Here is a 21,224-nt window from a genome sequence, read left to right as displayed (position 1 = left end):
GTACTCGCAGACTTTAAAAGACGGTCATTTGGATGCTCCTCTTGCTGGTCGTACTAAAAGACAAGCACGTCTACATGCTCATGCTAATACAATGGAGTTTGTTATGGCAGCACACACACTTGATGATGAGGGGCTTAATTGTTTTGAGGACGCACAACAAAGTGTGCATTGGATTGCAGCAATGCAAGCTGAACTTGATTCTATCATGAAGAATCAAACATGGGATTTAGTGACATTGCTTGTTGGAAAGAAAGCCATTGGTACTAAATGGGTCTACAAGTTGAAAAGAAAAGAAGATGAATCCATTGATAAGTATAAAGCCAAGCTTGTGGCAAAAGGCTATGCACAAAAGAAGGGCATTGATTATGAGGAGACATTTGCTCCTACATCTTATATGACCACCATTAGGTGTATGGTTGCTTTGGCTGCCTATTAGGGTTGGATTGTGCACCGGCTTGATATTAAAACTGCATTTTGACATGGGGAACTTTAGGAAGAAGTGTATGTATAGCAGCCCATTGGTTTTGTAGTTGAAGGATCCAAACATTTGGTATGCAAGCTGAAAAAGGCTTTGTATGGTTTGAAGCAAGCTCCACAAGCTTGGTATGCAAAAATTGATGCCTTTTTACTCAGCCAAGGGTTCATTAATAGGCCATCAGAGTCTACTTTTTACTTATGTAAAGAGGGGGGATCCTTGTTGGTCATTTGTCTTTATGTAGATGATCTTCTGTTGATAGGGACACATGCTGATCAGATTTCAGCATTCAAGAAAATTTTGCAACAAACTTTTGAAATGTCAGATTTGGGGCCTTTGCATTACTATTTGGGCATTCAGTTTATTCATGATGCTAGCAGCATTGGATTGTCACAGTCCATATATATTGGTAAACTCCTTGAGAGATTTGGCTTTCAGGATTACAAGCTAGTTAGCACACCGATGGAGATTGGTTTGTCTTTGCACGACGACAATGATTTGTTCGATATTCATACATATGCTCCAGTTGTCGGATGTCTCATTTATTTATGTAACGCAAGGCCAGATATTCAGTTTGCAGTTTCAACCCTCAGTGGATATATGCACAGCCCACGCATGTCACATTGGAAAAATATGAAGCATGTTTTTCGTTACTTGCAGGGTACCAGGACTCTTGGATTGCTTTATGCCCAGGGACCACTGCAAATTACATGCTTACAATGATTCAGATTGGGCTGGTGATTTTCATTCACGTCACTGTATGTGAGAGCAGAGGATCGAGATACAGCCAGATTCAGTAGACAGTGTGAGAGTGAGAGAGACAGAGTTGAAGCACGACACCCAAGAGAATAGACTGAATGAGTGTAATCTGAAAGTACAAAGTACAATCCTTAAACCTTAGGGTTGTAGGGGGGTGTTCACACCCGACACACACTAAGTGCCTAAATGTGTGTAACATAAGCACATAAGTACATACGATAATAAGACCATAAGTCTGGGGGAAAAAACCTCTCCTACCGAGAGTAAAAAGTGCCCCAGTGTCCTACTGATCACTGACACTCCCATATGAGCGTAGGCGTAAGTAAGGCGTGAGTAAAATACCATAAGTCTGGGGGAAAAAACCTCTCCTACCGAGAGTAAAAAGTGCCACAGTGTCCTACTGATCACCGACAATCCCATATGAGCGTAGGCGTAAGTAAGGCGTGAGTAAAATACCCAACAAACCCCCCTGGAGTGAAGAGTGATCAAGAGTACAAGGATCATCCACCACCAAAGGATATCAAATTTAAAGCATTGCAAAATGCTTCAAATTTGTCACGAGGAAGAGCTTTGGTGAAGATGTCTGCCACATTACTGGTGGTAGGACAATAGACAAGGCTGATATCACCTGCATGTAGCCTCTCTCTGACAAAGTGATAGTGAATCTCAATGTGTTTCGTGTGAGCATGAAACACTGGGTTCCGTGCCACTGCAATGGCACTCTGATTGTCAGTGAACAAAGGAGTAGGCTCAGTAACAGATACATCCAAATCAGCTAGCAAGTGTCTAAGCCATACGCATTCAACTGTGGTGGTGAAAGCTGCCTTGTATTCAGCTTCACATGACGATGTGGCAACAGTGGATTGTTTCTTGCTAAGCCAAGAAATGCAAGAAGTGCCAAGAAAGAAACAATTGCCACTAGTAGAGTGACGTGTATCATAATCACCAGCCCAATCAGAATCACTGTAAGCATGTAAATGCAGTGGTCCCCCCTTGGTATAAAGCAACCCAATAGAACGAGTACCCTGCAAGTAGTGGAAAACACGCTTGACAGCTTGCCAATGTGACATACGTGGCTGATGCATATACCTGCTCAAGACTGAAACTGCAAACTGTATGTCTGGCCTAGTATTGCATAGATAGATAAGGCATCCAACTGCAGGAGCATATGTATGTATATCAAACAAATCACTGTCATCATGTAATGACAGCTTCAGTCCAGGTTCCATGGGAGTAGTAACTGGCTTGCAATCCTGTAAGCCAAATTTCTCAAGAAGCTGCCCAATATACCTTGATTGTGATAACCCAATACCTCGAGCAGTATGTATGAACTGGATGCCCAAGTAGTAATGCAAAACTCCCAAGTCAGACATGTCAAAAGTTTGCTGCAAATTTTGTTTGAATGCTGAAATCTGATCAGCATGTGTTCCAGTGAGCAAAAGGTCATCAACATAAAGACATAAAATCAGCATAGATCCCCCTTCTTTACATACGTAAAGGGTAGACTCGGATGAACTGTTTAGAAACCCCTGACCAAGCAAGAAAGCATCTATCTTTTCATACCAAGCTCTAGGAGCTTGTTTTAAACCATATAGTGCCTTTTTGAGCTTGCATACCAAATGTTCTGAGCCTTCAACTGCAAAACCAATGGGCTGCTCTACATAAACTTCCTCCTGAAGTTCCCCATGCAAAAATGCAGTCTTGATATCTAGCTGATGAACTGTCTAACCATAATGTGCAGCCAAAGCAATCATAGACCTGATGGTCATCATACGGGAAGTAGGAGCAAATGTCTCCTCATAGTCAATGCCCTTTTTCTGTGCGTAGCCTTTAGCTACCAGCCGTGCCTTGTATTTATCAATGGATCCATCCGCTTTTCTTTTCAATTTGTAGACCCATTTTGTTCCAATGGCTTTCTTCCCAAATGGCAAGGACACCAAATCCCAAGTTTGATTCTTAGTAATAGAATCTAATTCAGCTTGCATGGCTACCTTCCAATGCACACTGTGTTGTGCATCCTCATAACATTCAGGCTCTTCATTATCAAAAGTACTTGCTGCCATCATAAACTCCATAGTATGTGCTGAATCATGCAAACGAGTTTGCCTTCTAGTACGACCAGCCATGGGTGCATCCAAAGGACTATCTTGCATAGTCTGTAAATACCATCTAGGTAGCTGTCTAGCATCCTGGCTGTGTGCAAGCTCTTGCTGAATTTCTGTTTCAGCATGATGCTGAATATTCCGATCAGCCAATGGCTGAATTTCTGCACTATCCATAGGAGCAGCTGGCTGAATATTAGGTTCATTTTGTGAACCTCCAGCTGAATCACCAAAAGTAATGGGCAGCAGCCCTTCAAAAACATCACGGGCAGCCTGATATGTGTCCAAACCAGCCAAGGATAATTCTGATTTTTCATCAAAAACAACATCCCTGTTGACAAAAACCTTCTTAGTAATGGGATCATAGAGTCTGTAGCCTTTGCTCTCATTGCTATATCCCATAAAAATGCACTTAACAGCCTTGTTGTCCAATTTTCTTCTAAGTACCTGTGGAATATGGGCATAGGCAAGACACCTAAAGGTACGAAAGTGACCAACAGAAGGTTTACGGCTGTTCCAAGCCTCAAATGGTGTGATGGTCTTCAAGGCTTTGGTAGGGCATCTGTTCAAAATATGGCAAGCACACATGACTGCTTCCATCCAAAAACTATGAGGCAAGCTCTTTGCCTTCAGCATACATCTGGCCATCTCCATGAGTGACCGATTTTTCCTCTCTGCTACCCCATTCTGTTGTGGAGTATAAGCTGTAGTATACTGATGTACTATGCTCTTTTGCTGCAAAAAAGAATTCAGCATAGAGGACATGTATCCCCCCCTCGGTCCGAACGGAGAGTCTTAATGTGGCATCCAGATTGGTTTTCAACAAGTGCACTGAAAACCAAAAATGCATCATACACTTCTGACTTCTTTTTCAAACAATAGACCCAACAAAAACGTGTGAAGTCATCAATGAATGTCACAAAATAATAACAACCACCCAATGACATGGTCTGCATAGGCCCACAAACATCTGAATGCACCAAATCCAATTTGGTTGTTGCCCTGAAAGCAACATCATGAGGAAATGAGAAACGATGCATTTTCCCCAAAATGCATCCCTCGCATAAGTGCTCAGGAGGTCTCTCCAAGAGAGGTAAGCCATCCAGCATCTGAGTACGCTGTAAAAGCATCAAGCTGCCAAAGTTTACATGCCCTAAACGAGCATGCCATAACTCCGCCTGTATCATAGCAGGAGTAAGAGTGGATGTCAAGTATGCTGACTGATCTACTGAAAGAGCATCCAACTCATATAAACCATGACACAAAGATCCTGTCAAGACCAATGTCATGCATTCTTTTTCTCGAACCATGCAACGGTCATCATCAAAAGTGACCTGCATACCACAACGTGCCAAAGAAGAAATAGAAAGCAAATTCTTCTTTATTCCAGGCACAAACAAAGCATCCTGTAGGCGGAGAATAGAGCCATCAATGGCTGTGAGCTGAATCTCCCCAATACCACGAACAGGGTATGATGCACTATTGGCACACTGTACCGATTTCCCAACGGGAGGTGCACTAACTGAAGCAAACAAATCTCTGCGAGATGTGATATGTCTAGAAGCACCACTGTCAAAGAACCAAGTGTCAGCATCCTCTGTAGAGCTAAGTGCTCTATCGGCCCAAGAGATATCATAACTGCAAGTGTAAAAACAATAGTCCCGGTCCACAACAAAGGACGCGGACTCACTAGCAGTGGAAGGAGTAGTAGAAACAGACATTCTTGACTCCTTTTTCTTCTGTTTGGCAATGCGCTTTCTGCACTCAGTGATATAGTGGCCGGGCTTCTTACGATAATGACATTTTCCTTTCTTTGCTTGCGTCCCCCCTTGTGACTGATTCTGCGATGTGCCCGAAGTGCTTGAACTCTGTGGAGCATTTTTCACCTTGCTGTTCTTGCCTTTCTGTCTTGCCACAAAAGCCTGCTCAGAGACTATAGCATCCGCACCACTATTTTTCCGTGTTTGCTCCTCCTCTAGAAGCAAGCTAACCAGCTGAATAAAAGTGAGTGGGTGCTCAGCAATCCTCATTGTGAGGTTCAATGCAGTATGAAAAGACAAGTACAAATGAGGTAGGGAATTCAAGGTGGTGGATATCAACTGTGCATCCGAAAAATACTCATCTACATTCATGAGCTGCTCCCTCAAGTCCTGAATCTTGTTTAAGTGATCCTGCATAGAATCACCTTCATGCATCTTCAGAGTTTCCAACTCTTTCTTCAAGAAAGAGATCCGTGTCTCATTTTTTCCTGCAAACATATGCTCCAAAGTCAACCATGCATCTCGTGTAGAAGATGCCGAACGGATATGAGGTATGATGGACCGTTGAACTGCCAGAGCAATCAGCGACAAGGCCTGTGCATCACGGGTATCCCAAGCTTTTTGAGCTGCAGTTCTTGGAGGAAGTGGCTGAGGTGGAACGGGCTGAGGTCCCCGTTGTCCACGTTCGCCATGGGGAGGAGGAGTAGCGGGAGCTACAACTCTTGGCCGAGTTTCCTCTCCACTGACATAATCCCATAAATTCTTGGCCACTAATACATTTTTAATCATAAATGAGCAAAGGGAATAGTTGTTTCCGTCCAGTCTGTCCTCCTTGGATACATACGTAAAAACATCACCTCCCTGATTTGCCATGATGACAAATCTCCAAAGACAAAATGAGCAATGTCAAAGCAGTACGAACTGGAAATCTGCAAATTTTCAGAAATTGCAGCAAATACGATTCTGGGCGTGTGGCAGAGTACTGACGTGGAGCAGGTCGTCTGACGGGCGGGCGGACTGGCTGACGTGGAGCTTTACAACGGCGGCAGGCAGACTAGCGGGCTGTGCGAATCTGACGCGGGTAGGCGGGCAGCGACTCTGACGCGGGTCGGCGGGCAGTTCGTGGTCACGAGCAGAGAGTACTCCGTTTGCACGAAACGGGGCCCTGGCGGACTGGGGAGCTGCTTGCGAGCTGACGAGCGACTGCTGACGGACGACTGCTGATGGGCGAGGTCTGACGGGCAGCTGCTGACGTGGACGACTGCTGACGGGCGAGGTCTGACGGGCAGCTGCTGACGTGGACGACTGTAGTGAGAAGCCTGTGCTGACAAACGTCAGCACCTGCAGCGCTGACGCGACGCGTCTGGGATGTTGACGGCTCCTGCTGGTGGCGCGCTGGGACAGGGCAGTGTTGCGCGTTGATTGTGAGCTGCGCGCAGGGTAGTACTGGGCAGGTCTGGAGCTGGCAACTCGGGGGCAAGACTGAGGAGGACTCTTGGCTGCTGACTGAGGACAGCTCTGATACCAAATGTGAGAGCAGAGGATCGAGATACAGCCAGATTCAGTAGACAGTGTGAGAGTGAGAGAGACAGAGTTGAAGCACGACACCCAAGAGAATAGACTGAATGAGTGTAATCTGAAAGTACAAAGTACAACCCTTAAACCTTAGGGTTGTAGGGGGGTGTTCACACCCGACACACACTAAGTGCCTAAATGTGTGTAACATAAGCACATAAGTACATACGATAATAAGACCATAAGTCTGGGGGAAAAAATCTCTCCTACCGAGAGTAAAAAGTGCCCCAGTGTCCTACTGATCACTGACACTCCCATATGAGCGTAGGCGTAAGTAAGGCGTGAGTAAAATACCCAACACTGTACAAGTAGAAACTGTTTCTTTCTTTGGCTCATCTTGCATTTCTTGGCTTAGCAAGAAACAATCCACGTTTGCCACATCGTCTTGTGAAGCTGAATACAACGTGGCTTTCACTACCACAGTTAAATGTGTATGGCTGAGACGTTTGTTGGCTGATCTTGATGTATCTATCACAGAGCCTACTCCTTTGTTTATAGACAGTCAGAGTGCCATTGTAGTGGCATGGAACCTAATGTTTCATTTCCGCACAAAACACGTAGAGATAGATTCTTACTTTGTCAGAGAGAGGCTGCATGTAGGGGATATCAACCTTGTCTACTATCCTACCAACAACAATGTGGGAGACATCTTCACCAAAGCTCTTCCTCGTGACAAATTTGGTGGATGACCATGTATGCTAATCACTTTTCACTCTAGGGGGGTTTGTTGGGTTTCACTCACACCTACGCTCATAGAGGAGTGTTGGTGATCCGCAATAGGACACTGGAGCATTTTTTACTCTCCGTACGAGAGGTTTTTCCCCCTAGCTACATTATTCTCTATTTTGTGTGTTTCTGTTACACAATTCAGTCACTTACCCTACTTTACACCTTTTAGGTGTGAACGCACCTTAAGGCACTTAACCCGAAGGTCTAAGGTTTGTACTTTGTACTTTCACTTACACACTTGGAAATTGCATCCTGTGTCGAGCTGTGTTTTCACTCTCACTCTCTCTATTGTTCACTGCGTTTCCAGCTGAGAGCTGCCATCTCCATTTTTGACAAAAGCTAGAGCAAGGAGAACAAAGGATGGATCTAGTAAGAGAGAGGGATAGGTATACAGGCTTACCATGACAAATAAGATGGCAAGCATAGACATAGTTTGTTTATTTTAATTTTTTATGTTGATGATATGCTTAATAATGGGACCAATGTTGGTCAAGTTGCAACGTTCAAGTATGATTTGCAACTAGATATTGGTTATGATAGATTCCGGTCTACTTATGCTATTTGAGGTTTGGATTTTGCATATGCTATATGGACTAGATTGGAAGAACTGTATGTACAAAAGAGTGCTGCAAGCAAAGTGTATTGGTTGAAAAAGCTTATGGATTTGCGTATGAAAGAGGGTACATCAATGTCTACTCACTTGAGTGAGTTTAACTCCATTTTCAGCCAGCTGGTTGCCTTGAAGTTCATGATTGATGAGGAATTTAAGGCTACTTTCTTACTTTGTACTCTACCAGAGAGTTGGGATATATTCATGACTACTATGAGCAATTCTAATGTAATCCTTTTGTATGCTGATGTAGAGAGTGCTCTACTTATGGAAGAGATGAATCGGCAGAACAATGCATTCAGTAAGTCTTCCAGTGCTTTGCATACTAGGGGCAGATCACAGCAAAAGGGCAAATATGATGGCAAGGAACGTAGTAAATCACGCGGCAAAGATTTTGAATGCCATCATTGTGGCAAGAAGGCTCACTTTAAACGTGACTGCTACAAATGGAAGAAAGAGAAAGGAAAAGGCAAGAAGACAGATGATAGTAAGGAAGAGAAGAAGGACAGTCAGCCTAAGAAGAGCAGTGTAAAAATTGAAGAGGTGAATGTAGTCACTTATGACAGTGATAGTGGGAGTGATGCACTCTTTGTCTCTTCACACTTTGGTGCATATGCATTACTTGCAGATACTGATGATGACATGCATACTTGGAGTCTTGATTCAGGTGCTTCCTTTCATGTCACCCCTTATCGTGAGTGTTCTCCGCCTATACAGGGGGTCGACATGGTGTTGTCCATCTTGGGGACAACTATGCATATGAGATTGCAGGTATTGGTAGTGTGCAGTTACAGTGTCAGCATGGCTTTTTCTTTACACTTCAGCATGTATGACACATACCTCAGCTCAAGAAGAGCTTGATCAGCACAGGATAGCTAGATGATGATGGTTTTTATATCACCTTTGGTGATGGAAAATAGAAGATCTGTAAGGGATGTAGGGTTATTGCCAGAGGTTGCAAGAGTGATACTTTGTATCCATTTCATGCATCTAGTGTGCGTGACCATGTTGTTGCCGTGACCAAGCAAGTTTAGAAAAATCTTGGCATTGGCTGAAAATCAGACAGATAAGACACTTAAGTGTCTTCGCTCTGACAATGGTGGGGAATATATGTCCAAGGCCTTTCGGGCATTTTGTGACAACAAAGGGATAAAGAGGGAGCTCATTGCCCCTTATAATCCGCCCCAAAATGGAGTTGCAGAGCGTATGAATCGGACCGTACAAGATAAGGTCCGTACGATGCTGTCTCATGTTGCATTACCCCATGGTTTTTGGATAGAGGCTGTTATGACAACCGTTCACTTAATAAATCGGTCACCAAACAGGTCTTTGGGGAGGGGGGGAGGGAGGGGAGTTCCCCAAGAAGCATGGTTGGGCAAGCCACCTTCATATGGTCGTTTGAAAGTGTTTGGCTGCGAGGCTTTTCTACACATTCGTAAAGAAAAACGCAGCAAACTTGAGCCAAAGTCCTGTAAATGCATTTTTCTAGGATATGGTGACGAGTGTGAAATGGGGTATAGATTATGGGATCCCAAGAAAAGGAAAGTAGTACACAGCAATGACGTTATCTTCCGGAAAGATCACATGCACAAACAGCCCGAAAAGATTGAGGAGGTCCATACGGTTGTATTCCGGGAAGAAATACCTTTTGGACAGCAAAATGTGCCCGCTGTACAGCAGCAAATACCTGTTGTAAATGAACCTATAAATATAGGAAATGATCAGCCAGCTATTGCCCATGAAAATGAGCCATTACATGTGCAGGAACAGCCAGGACAACAAGCTGTTAATGCTGATTTGCAGGCTGAATTGCCAAGACAACATACTGAAAATGGAAATTTGCAGGAATAGCCAGTAAACAATGACCATTGGGTTAGGAGATCGTCTAGGGCTACTAGACAACCTGACAGGTTTGTTCCTGGTGCAATTAATGTGGCTGATTATGTCGTGTTGATAGACTGTGGTGAACCGTCTTGCTTTAAGGAAGCAATGGATAGACATGACAGCAAGAAATGGTATAAAGCCATGTTGTCAGAGATGGAATCTCTTGAAAAAAATGACACTTGGGACTTGGTGCAGTTGCCTAAAGGGCAGAAAACCCTTCCATGCAAATGGGTTTACAAGATGGTCACTTTTGGTTCCTCACCAAAGAACAAAACAAGACTGGTTGCAAAGGGGTACAAGCAGGAGCATGGAATTGACTTTGATGAGATTTTCTCTCCTGTAGTCAAGATGACTACATTGAGAACCATTTTGGGCTTGGTTACAGTTGAGGATATGGAGCTCATACAGATGGATATCAAGACTGCGTTTTTACATGGTGATCTACATGAAGACATATATATGTAGCAGCCTGAAGGGTTTATTGAACAAGGGAAGGAAAAAATAGTATGTAAACTCAAAAGGAGTTTGTATGGTTTGAAACAAGCACCAAGAGAATGGTATCATAAGTTTGATACATTTATGCAGTCCCAAGGCTTTCATAGAAGTTGAGTTGATCACTGCTTGTACACCAAGAAGGTAGTAGATGGCAGACTGATTATCTTAGTTTTGTATGTTGATGACATGCTGATTGCTGGCAGGGATACTCATGCCTTGGATTCATTGAAGCAAAGTTTTCATGGCAGCTTCGACATGAAGAATCTTGGTGATGCAAATCACATTCTTGGCATGTGAATACTCAGAGATAGATCGAAAGGCTTACTCTATCTATTTCAACAGGACTATATCTCCAAAGTTTTGCAGCGTTTCAATATGGAGGGGGGGAAAACAATTAGGGTTGCATTGCCTCCATATGTGAAACTTAGTGCAGAGGACAGCCCTACATCTGATGAGAAGGCTGAAATGGCCAAGATACCATATGCTTCAGCTGTTGGGAGTTTGATGTATGCTATGGTAGCTACACGTCCTGACATTGCCTTTGCAGTGGGAGTAGTTAGCAGATACATGGCAACACCTGGCAAGAAGCATTGGGATGCAGTGAAATGTATTATGAGATACCTCAAAGGCACAAAGGAGTTGTGCATCTGCTTTGGAAAGTAGAAGGCATTTGTTGTTGGCTTTACGGATGCAGACTATGTTGGTCATGCGGACTGCAAGAAGTCCACTTCTGGGTATGTGTTTACTTTCACAGGAGGAGTAGTCTCTTGGATCTCCAAGCTACAAAAGTGTGTTGCATTGTCTACTACAGAGGCAGAGTATGTGGCTGCCACTAAGGCATGCAAGGAGGCTTTATGGCTTTCATGTTTGGTGGGAGAGCTTGGCATCACAAAGCTACCTGTTCTCCATTGTGATAGTCAGAGTGCTATTATGCTAGCACGGAATTCTGTCTTTCATGCAAAGACAAAGCACATACAAGTGAAGTATCACTTCATTAGAGATGTACTTGACAACAAAAGCATTGAGCTTGTCAAAGTGCATACAGATAATAACCTTGCAAACCTTCTCATGAAGGGTCTTCCAGCAGAGCGGTTTGCTCATTGCCGATAGATGATGGGAGTTGGATAGATATATGTATTTCAGCTTTGTACATACGCTTAGCTGATTCTTTTCTCCTCTTAAGGCACATTGTCTTTAGGTGGGAGGTTGTTGGAAATAAAGGCATCGTGTCTTTTAAATGTGCTCGGGTGTGTACACACCCTTAGCACTTGTACTTACACATATATATCTATCTAAAAATCTAAAGGTACATACTCATCATTGCACCTGTACGTGCTGACTCTCTACTCTGCTCTCACTCACTCTCTCTGTCTCTCACTACGTGCAACAACAATCTTTGTCTTGATCTACATGCCTAATCGGTCCCTACAAAATGTGTATAGCAGAAGATGGATAAAGTCCTAAAGATAAGTAGCCTAAAGGAGACATTAGTCCATGGGCCCCACTTGATTAGCCAAAGGAGCTAAAAGTACAATGCTAGACTAGTGTAAGAATATACTAGGCTAGTGTACCATAAGCGTAGTTGTCAGGTATGAAAGGTACGATACAGTACGGTACGATAAAATATGATACTAAATGGTACCTTATGATTTTATAAGGTATGGTACGATATTAGTACGATTTTTTTTAAAAAATATGATTAAAAAAAATAATAAACCATTAAATGATAGAATACATGGTTAAAGTGGAAATAGCCATTTCATTACAAAATACGATGAATACATGAGGGTGACCATTGCGGTCGCATGGGCTGCGCAAAACATGCGATACAACTACAGTCTAGTGTATCATAGTGGCATCATGCATGTGGATAGAATGATAGTAGATACAAAAAAGAGAGACCTATGAATCTATGATGAGGCATCATCATCAAAACCATGTGAGTGCTCATCAAGAGAGTCTGAAGACGACTCCTCGGCATCGGATGATTAGATACACTTCTACTCATCCTCACTGATGAGGTTACCATCATCATCAAGTGATGGCTCCCTAGGTGGTGACTGTGTAGGCAACAACGGGATATCATCATGAGGCACAATATGTGAGCTACTAGAGCCTCGCCTTACATATGTGTGCAAGCCACTCGAACCACCCCTCCTCGATGTTGGAGGGCGTCGAATGACCATGCCCCTACTACCACCTACTTGAACTGCTCGCCCACGAGCATGCTGACTACGAGTGTCACGAGTATCTGCTACTATAAGCTCTCTATAAAGCTCTGCAAAAATCATCTCCTCCTCCTTGTCCACCTCTCTTGATGTACACTCCAAAGAGTGTTGCCCGTCAACTTGAATGTATCAACATTTACCTACACAATGCACGTAAGATTGTAAATACTAAAGTCTAAATTGTAAAATATAAACTTCAAAGTTCAAAGTTTAAAACAATACTCTTTAAATTTCATGTTTAAGTGGTTAAACTTTACTTGCTTCGGACTACCCATGCTCATCATAGCCCTCATCCCACTCATTCCATAGAGTGGACACCACTCTCAAGGTAAACTGCACCTCATAAAGGCACTCTAGCAATAACCACATGTAGGCAAAGTGAGTTGAAGAAGGCTTTTTCAACTCCAGTGTGTTATGCTCACGATACATCGCAAGCACCTTTACCTTTACCGTGAAGAAGGTGACAACTGATGTAGCTTTGCGGACCACCCTCTTCACCCACTTGAGCTTTCCAATGTACTCCATGAGCAAGTCCAAACAATGACTTGCACATGGAGTCCACATAATTGTGGGAAACTCGGCCTTAAGCAAATGGCCCATGCGTCAACAATTCGATGCATTGTCGGTAACAACTTGCACCACATTCGAGGGGCCTATCTACAACCACAATTTACAAATTACAAGTAGAGATGGGGATTGGGGCCTGAGGTGAAAGAGAAAATCGAGATAGATATTAGAGAGAAATTAGAATAGGGAGATAGATAGTTATGCGTAAATCAATTATCATAATGAAAGAAAGTGAAACAAATTTAAAAGGCAATGTATTTCTCAATGATAGCTTGTCGAATGTGGCGGTAGATGAATGAGCTGTCGTTTTTTTCCCCCTCTCGCCGGTGTCTATGGCCGGCAAAAGTAAGTGCCAAGTAGTCATGAGACGAGTATGTTGATGATGCCCCGTTTCTTACGATCACTCCATCCGTCGGTGAGAATGAAGCAATCATATTTTATCCATGTGGCCCGAATAGGATCAAGGGCTCTATCAATCCTCTCCTCTTCATTAATCTTTTTCATCCTCATGTCATTGTATGTGACACCGGTCTATCCTTCACATGGACTCACATTGGCAATGGCTTTTACCATCTTCTTCCATTGCTCTTGCTTTAGGACATTGACTGCAAGATTGCACTTAATCACCGTGCATGCAATTTCAATGTCTGCAAGTTGTTGCCTTTATCTAAGAAAGGCAACCAATCCATACACATGACCAAGATCTTGAGAGAGAGAGGATTGTCTTTGCAGCACTGCACGAGCCTCCACTCTTTGTCTTTTACCGGAGCCGGATGTGGATGTGGAGTCCCCACCACCAATGGTAGAGGCCTCTTCCGCATCGGTTGAAGATACGCCCACATTCGAGGCTTCCTCGTTAGTAGGCATAGGAATTGGTGCCAATAAGCCACTTCCTTCTCCTCTTGTGGATCCCCCTCTCATCTTGGCAAGAATCTCCTCTGCAATGTTTTGAGGAATCTCCTTGTATGGAGCAACTTGCCTCGCTGTCTTAGAAAGATGTTGGAGAAGCCGAGTTGCACCACTTGTATAGCACTTCCCGCAATACTTGCATGTCCAATGGTGGGAGTTGGACTTCTTTGTGTCCCTCTCCACATGGATCACGTGTAAATTGAAGGCCTCGTGCTTCTCACGAGTCATGGTATTGATGACGGATGAAGAGTCCCGGGGGAGAGAGAGAGAGAGAGAGAGAGAGAGAGAGAGAGAGAGATGCTAGAGGCTAGAGGGTTGGGGTAAAGTTGAAAGAGCAAGAGAGAGAGAGGGGATGGGCGATGAGAATGGAAAATGCTTTGATAGGGTGTAGGTTAGAGGGGATGGGAGATGAGATTTGAGAATGGCAAATGCTTGGATAGGGTGTGGGAAAGAGGGGATGGGGGATGAGAATGACAAATCACAAGTCAATTTAGGATCCAAAAGAGGAAGATGAGAATAGCAAACGCTTGCTGAATTGGTGTGGAAGCATGGAGGAGAGGAGCACCTTTTGAAGATGAGAGAAGGGTCAAACAATCAAAGAGGGCTGCCAGCTGGATGGAATCCAAGGAGGGCTGTTTGGGGGGGGGGGGGGGGTGGAGAGTGCACAGCCGGAAAGGGAGGTGAGATGAGGTATCCGAGGCTTGCCACTCCCCCAAATGTGCCATGCAAGCAGAATGCGCCGGATTAAAGCTCATGCAGACGTGGGAGGACACACAAACGCGGTGGCTAGAAATGGCCCATTTTATCATACGAATCCATACGGTACGATCAGTACCGTACGACATACGGAGACAACTATGACCATAAGAGACCTAGAGGGTACTAGCCCAAGTATGGGGCCATGATTGTGCATGTCCTTCAACATGTCTTTGCCAAGGAAATTGTGATGAGGCAAAGAGAGTGAATGGATTGAGGCTGTACCACGAGCCCTTCTAAGGGTGGCTAGATGAGCTTGTGGTGTAAAGTCCAAGGTGGCTAGTGCCCAAGTCCAGTCAGCCATACTTGATCTATTCTGAATGGTGTTGACTGAGGGGGTTGTCCATAGGCTAGTGTCTAGCGAGTCATTAGTGGGTGGGTGGTACCAAAAGGTACGAAGCAACAAGTGTAGGTAATGGATTAGGATCCCCTTAGAAGTGCCCAAGGGGAGTACTACTTGTGGGTGCAACTGCGATTTACTAAGGAGAAGATGTATGTGGAAGACCTTGGGCCTTGTTATGACACTCCACACTTCATGAGGACAATATCTGCTCTTAATAAAAAATGCTGCCAAATGGGTTTAGTAAATTTGGTCTCGTTGGAAGAAGGGGTGTCACCCTATTTAGGACTTGTCTCCCCTTCTTAGGAGGTCTTGCCACCTCCAGACTTCCCTTCCAGGAAGAGGATACTACGGCCGCTTGTTAATGGGCAATATAGAAGTCTTTTTGTGGACTTAAGTCATGTTGCGGGTGTAGTGAAAAGAGGTGGTATTCAAAGTTTGGCAATTAGGGAAAAATCTACTTATAATGAATGTATTTAGAGGGCTTCTTGTTTAGGAACATATCACATGTAGCCTGATCATTGTTGGACTTTGGTCATTTAGTATTGGCAAACTTGGTGAGTAATTGCCTACACTCAGCCATCTTGACTTTCAAATCATCCCCTTCCTTAATGCAGACCTTCTAAAGCTCATGAACAATATTGATGTGTTGGGTTCGGTCTCTTGTTGCATAGTGGTCAATAAGACGGCCCCAACAATCAAATGCTAGGGGGAACCGTTGAAGCTTTAAGTGAAACATAGGAAGTGGCCCTTGCATCAACTTGACATAGTGGCATTGTGAGCCTTCCATTGATGGATATGATTAGGGTGAGCAAGTCAAGGGTTTGACATAAATCTACTAGGTCCCAAAGACCTTGTGACTCAAGCATTTGTCACATGAGACTCAACTAAGTCTTGAAATTCAATCCATTAAAACAAGACTTCACACTAAAGCATTCTTGGCTATAGCTATTGGAGTTGAGTGTTAGGTGGTGAATATGGTGCGGTGGGACCAGAGGACACTTGGGTATGTGACCCAAAGTGCCCATCATGCATTAGTGAGGTATGCATAGTGGAACCAAATGTGTGACTAGAGTCTAGACTGACTGGGCATAGGCATGGTTGCCATATGAATAGTTGAGGAAGGATGGATACATGTAATGCTTGAAGAATGGATATTCATACATGTGAGTGCGTGGGGGTAGAGATCCGGGGGGGCATGATGGGGATAGCCAACATATCCATACTAGGATAGGTAGATGTGCTTGCTTGCAGATAGATAGGAGGTACATGTGCATAGGTGGCATTCCTGGCAATGGTGTGTAAAGCATTCTTGGCTATAGCTATTGGAGTGTGAGGGTTAAGCAGTGAATAGGGTGGATACTTGGGTATGTGCCCCAAAGTTTCCACCGGTATGCATAGTGGATCCAAATGTGTGACCAGGTTGACTAGGCATAGGCATGGTTACTGTATGAGTAGCTGAGGAAGGATAGATACATGGTGTGAATGAAGATGCACCATAAGCAAAGAATGGATATTCCTACATGTGCCTGGTTGAGGATAGAGATTCAGGGGGCATGAGGGAGATACCCAACATATCCGTACCCGGATAGGCAGGTGTGCTCACTTGTAGATGGACAGGAGGTACATGTGCACAGTTGACATTCCTAGCAATGGAGTGTAGAGCGAAGATTGAGAAGTGTAGTTGAGCCATCTTCTATGCAAGTACTCTAGGAACTCCACATCCTCTATATATCAAGGAAGAGACTGAAATAAAAGGGACTTGTATGCTTATCCCCTCCTCTGTGGCCATGCATTTGTACACATTGGCATTCCCTAGAGCACGTGATGAAACATTCAGTTTAGGTAATTAAAAGTCCCAACTATTATTAGTTCATTTTACACTAGGAGCTTATAGTTTGACGTCACACTATATATGAGTCGTGAACTCTCAAAACTTTGGATTATTAACCTCAAATGATTGTTCAAGGAATATTTTAGTTAATGAGTAAGCTCTACATTGACAAATATTGTGTGAATAGGTTGTTCAAAATTCAAGGAAGCACTTCTCTTTGAAAGGTTGTGACTAGATATGTGCATGAACGGGTGGAATGTTTCTTAGGGCATGACTAGTTATGTAATCACTGTTGATTGATCATCCCCTTGATTTCATCGGTTGGTACTAGCCATCAAAAGTGTATGTTTCTTCATGTTCCCCACATCTAGCACAAGAGACAAGGTTTCTACTATAGCCAAGGCATGTACCAACTGCTAAACTCCTGCATGCTAGTAACCAAAGCAAGAGTGAAATCTTTCTTGGTCTAAAGCTGTCCCCCAATCTCCTCCAAAATTCTGCAAGGAAAGATTGATGTGTACATTGGGTAGTCCAATTTCATTGATATTCTGAAAGCTGAGCCCATTTCCACCTCAATCTGGTGTGTATTGTCTCAAACATTCTGAAAGACTGATGTGTACGTTGGGTAGTCCAATTTCATTGATATTCTGAAAGCTGAGCCCATTTCCACCTCAATCTGGTGTGTATTGTCTCTTTTGTGTCAAATAAATTTTAAGCTCAGCAGCTGTAAAGGCAATATGGGAATTATACATGTTTGCAAATGCATCTGGGTGAGATTGATTGATAAATCACTTTGTTATGCTACCTTGCACCTTTCACAATCCACATGCACATTATGTATGCTAACCAAAAATCCACAAGCAACATTTGCCTAAAGGGTAGCCTTTGCAATTGCATGCCCACATAACAGGAAGACTGTTCTAGTTTGTTACAAGCATTTCCTTGCCAGTTCCAGAACTGACATAAAAATGAGAGCATGGACACAGATATAGGGTCATCAAGATACTAGCTAGTACATCTTCTTTCCTTTGTCTCTCTGTGATCAGCCTCTTTTTCTGTATACCATTCTGCAAATTTTTTTCACTGCCATAATGGATCTCTAATCCTACTCCCTCAGGGACTACAACATTTTGTAAGTTAGAATCTGCTCAAGGAAAACTTGAAGACCTCCAACCTGATTAATGTATAGGTATGAAGATCGTACAAGCAAAGCAGATTATGTGAATGGAATGTTGCCTTATATAAATGGGTTAACTGGACAACATTTTCACCAATAATGTTGGACTGTCACCAACAGAATGGAGGCCTTGCCTGCCCTTTTTTTTTTGGTTCAAAAGCTAACAAGCAAAACAAAGCCTTCGCTGACAACTATTATCCCTTATGTAAAGCTTTTTTCTGCATGTGCGAGTGCCCAGTGCTCCTTATCCTTTTCTATTTTCCCTCTTTTATGTTGCTTTTTCTATCAATAATTGGAAACTTGGTACCAACATCGTGATTAGATCCATGTATCTGCGTCTAGGCACATTTCCAAAGATGATGAAGAGAGGTATTCAAAAAAAAAATATACATCTTCAACTTCAGAAAAATGATAATGGTCTTCAATCTCAGAGAGAGGTATTTATGTTCCTTACTCTGTCCCAAGCATCTGATTTTAGCAGTAGATTCAGCCATGAGAGCACATTTTGCTCACATGGATATGACTGCTCCAGGGAACTCATGTGCTGTTATATGTTTCCTAGCCAATGCAAATCTTCCTAAGATAAAATACAATGTACAAGGAACCCTGGAAGAGTAGCTAAGTACATCACAAATACAATGGTTGTGGGAACAACCAATCTGGTGGGCTATAATGCCAGACCATCTGAGGAAGTCCTTTCTCCTCCTCCATATTCTAAGAACCTGAATACAACTTGCAGTTTTTAGTCATGCAAACTCTCCCTCGACAATAATAACCTGGAAATGACTCAGAGTTTCAGTTGTGTGACGTTTGCTGTCAGAGCATTTTTGTCTCTGAGCTATGAATTTATTCTGGCTCTGCTTGTAATTTTTGTCTTTGGCATTGCTTTAGGATAAGTGTTTTTTCATTTGCTCGAGTAAACTTCACTAGTTATTCATATTCGAGTATGCCACTCTTACTTTTCAAGTGAAGAGTACAAGAAATGTCAATTATGTAAAGAATGACTATGGCAGTCTTCCACATTTTTAACATGGTATTTTTGTGCATGATGATGTTAATTGGTGATGGATAAAAACTTGATACCTATCTCTATGGCCCTACAACCCATTTAGTTCAGATTACATGCTCCTCTAGGGGCATTGCCTTGCATGCATAGTGAGCATATCTTATTTGGAGATCCAACTACAATGAATGCTTTGGCAGTATTGGTAGGTTCTCATTTACTAGGGCTGCTTTGAACTGATCAAGATTCTTGAAGTTTTCCAAGCTCATAGTATAGCCATGTAAGTGATTTCATGAGAGAGGAAAAATGCTATTCTTTTTAAAATTGGATCAGCATGGAGCTAGTGCCTAATGCTAAGTTTTCTTGATATCAGGAGCAACTTTTATCACAAAAATGACATGGGAGATAATCGCGAGGCACCATCAATCGGTTTTTGAATGTAATTGATAATGTATTTGAAGCTTATTTTGTTTGGCAATTCCTCACAAAACCAACTCAGGCTTCAATTTTACCTTTTATGCCACCTAATTAAATGCTTGCATCCCAGCTCGGTTGTGCTCTCTTTCTTCGAGAAGAGCTTACTTGTTGCAAGCCTTTGAGTTTGTACATAAATTGTTTGATGAAGCAAGAATTTTCTAGTATGTTTTACAAGAGTGGAACTAAGTTCTTTGTAATTACTGAGTTAGTGAAAACATGAAAAATTGTCTCAAACAACAATGCTTGGGAAACTATCACAAAAACATTGCAGTGTGGGTTTAAATTCTACACTTGCTACATGACATAAGAGAGGAATATGCTTGAAATTCTACATTAAACTTATCTAATATATATAAAGCTCGAGGGATTCGCTATACGTAAACCCTCTATATCACATGTATTCAAGGTCTATTTAAAAATACTCTTATTTGTGAATCATGTCCAAATAAAAAACTTCCCTTTAGTATTCAATATGTGAATAACCGTTTTATATGGCATCTTTTTATATAAAAAAATAAAAATAAAAATAGTATCTTAAAAATCCATTCTTTTGAATTCGCATGATATGTTTATATATTTATTAGTCACCTCTCGAAGGACAAAAGAGAGCAATACACAATTGCTCGAGGTTCAATGTGAAATAAATTGCAAAATTTTTCAAAAACAAAACCTTCAAAAGCTTAATAAGGTTTAGTTTGAGACATTATTTAATTAAAAAAACTGTGGAGATGTAATTTGGTTGAAAAGTTATCATGAAAATTTACATCAAAGGTTCTTGTATTTTCTATCAAAAATGTTTTTTTGTAAAATGTATATTAGTTAAAGTCCAAACTCTTGTATTTTTTACAATGATGTTTTGTGCAATGGTATGTTGATCAAAGTTTTGGCTCTTATCCACTTGAAGATTGTGGTAGTCTCTCGCCTCGGTAGGGTCACTCAAGAGGAGGGTCTTAGTGTGATTAAGCTTTATTTATTTGGCTTGTGAGCTATTATATATGTATATATAAATAAATATGAACATACTTTTACTAATGTTTGAAGACATTCTATATATTGGTGTGTGTATGTGCACGTATGTGTGCACATGTGAGTGCGTATAGATGTGTTGATATAGATGTGTAAAAGCGTGTCAAAATATGTATACTTAGGTAAACAAAACTTGCTAAGTTCATGTATCTTGAAAGTATCAATTGAAGTAGAATGTTTGATTTGTTTCGTACTATGCAAGAATTGAGAAGAGCTTATTTTTTATTTAAAAAGACAAAATTTTTACACAATGTGGTGGATGATTTAAGGATATGTTCTTTTTTTGTTCATTATTTTTTGGATATGCATTATGGACATGTTTGGAGGAAAATTGAAGATCTTATATCTTTTCGACCTATTCTTTCTCTTGATTCTTAGTTGAGGTTGATTTGAATTTGTAGCATTCTTTGATATAATACTCATCTTTTATCTTTATTCTTGTTCGTAGTCAAATTGGTTTATACAAATATCCTTTCTTCTTTTGGATAAGAGATCATGCTAAGTACATTTAGCGCATG

General features: G+C 42.2%; 1 protein-coding gene across 3 annotated transcripts in view; it reads left to right on the top strand.

The window, feature by feature from the left end:
* LOC148041232 (carotenoid 9,10(9',10')-cleavage dioxygenase-like) overlaps positions 1-19,749 on the top strand; it is a 73,721-nt gene extending 53,972 nt beyond the window's left edge. The window contains exon 14 of one of the 3 annotated variants that reach the window (XM_087678170.1): positions 19,577-19,749. In XM_087678170.1, coding sequence (XP_087534296.1) covers positions 19,577-19,600 — 24 coding nt within the window. In that variant the 3' untranslated portion in view covers positions 19,601-19,749. Of the gene's footprint in view, positions 1-18,542; positions 18,576-19,403; positions 19,428-19,576 lie in introns of those variants that run through there. The other 2 variants (XM_087678189.1, XM_087678180.1) reach the window with 2 other exon arrangements.
* The last annotated feature ends 1,475 nt before the right edge of the window (positions 19,750-21,224 follow it).

This window comes from Lygodium microphyllum, chromosome 1, assembly GCF_053477565.2.
Source record: "Lygodium microphyllum isolate KBCC chromosome 1, Lygodium_microphyllum_v1.1.10, whole genome shotgun sequence".
In the NCBI taxonomy this organism is placed as follows: Eukaryota; Viridiplantae; Streptophyta; class Polypodiopsida; order Schizaeales; family Lygodiaceae; genus Lygodium; species Lygodium microphyllum.
Note: the sequence above shows the minus strand (reverse complement) of the source record. Positions and strands in the feature narration are given on the sequence as shown.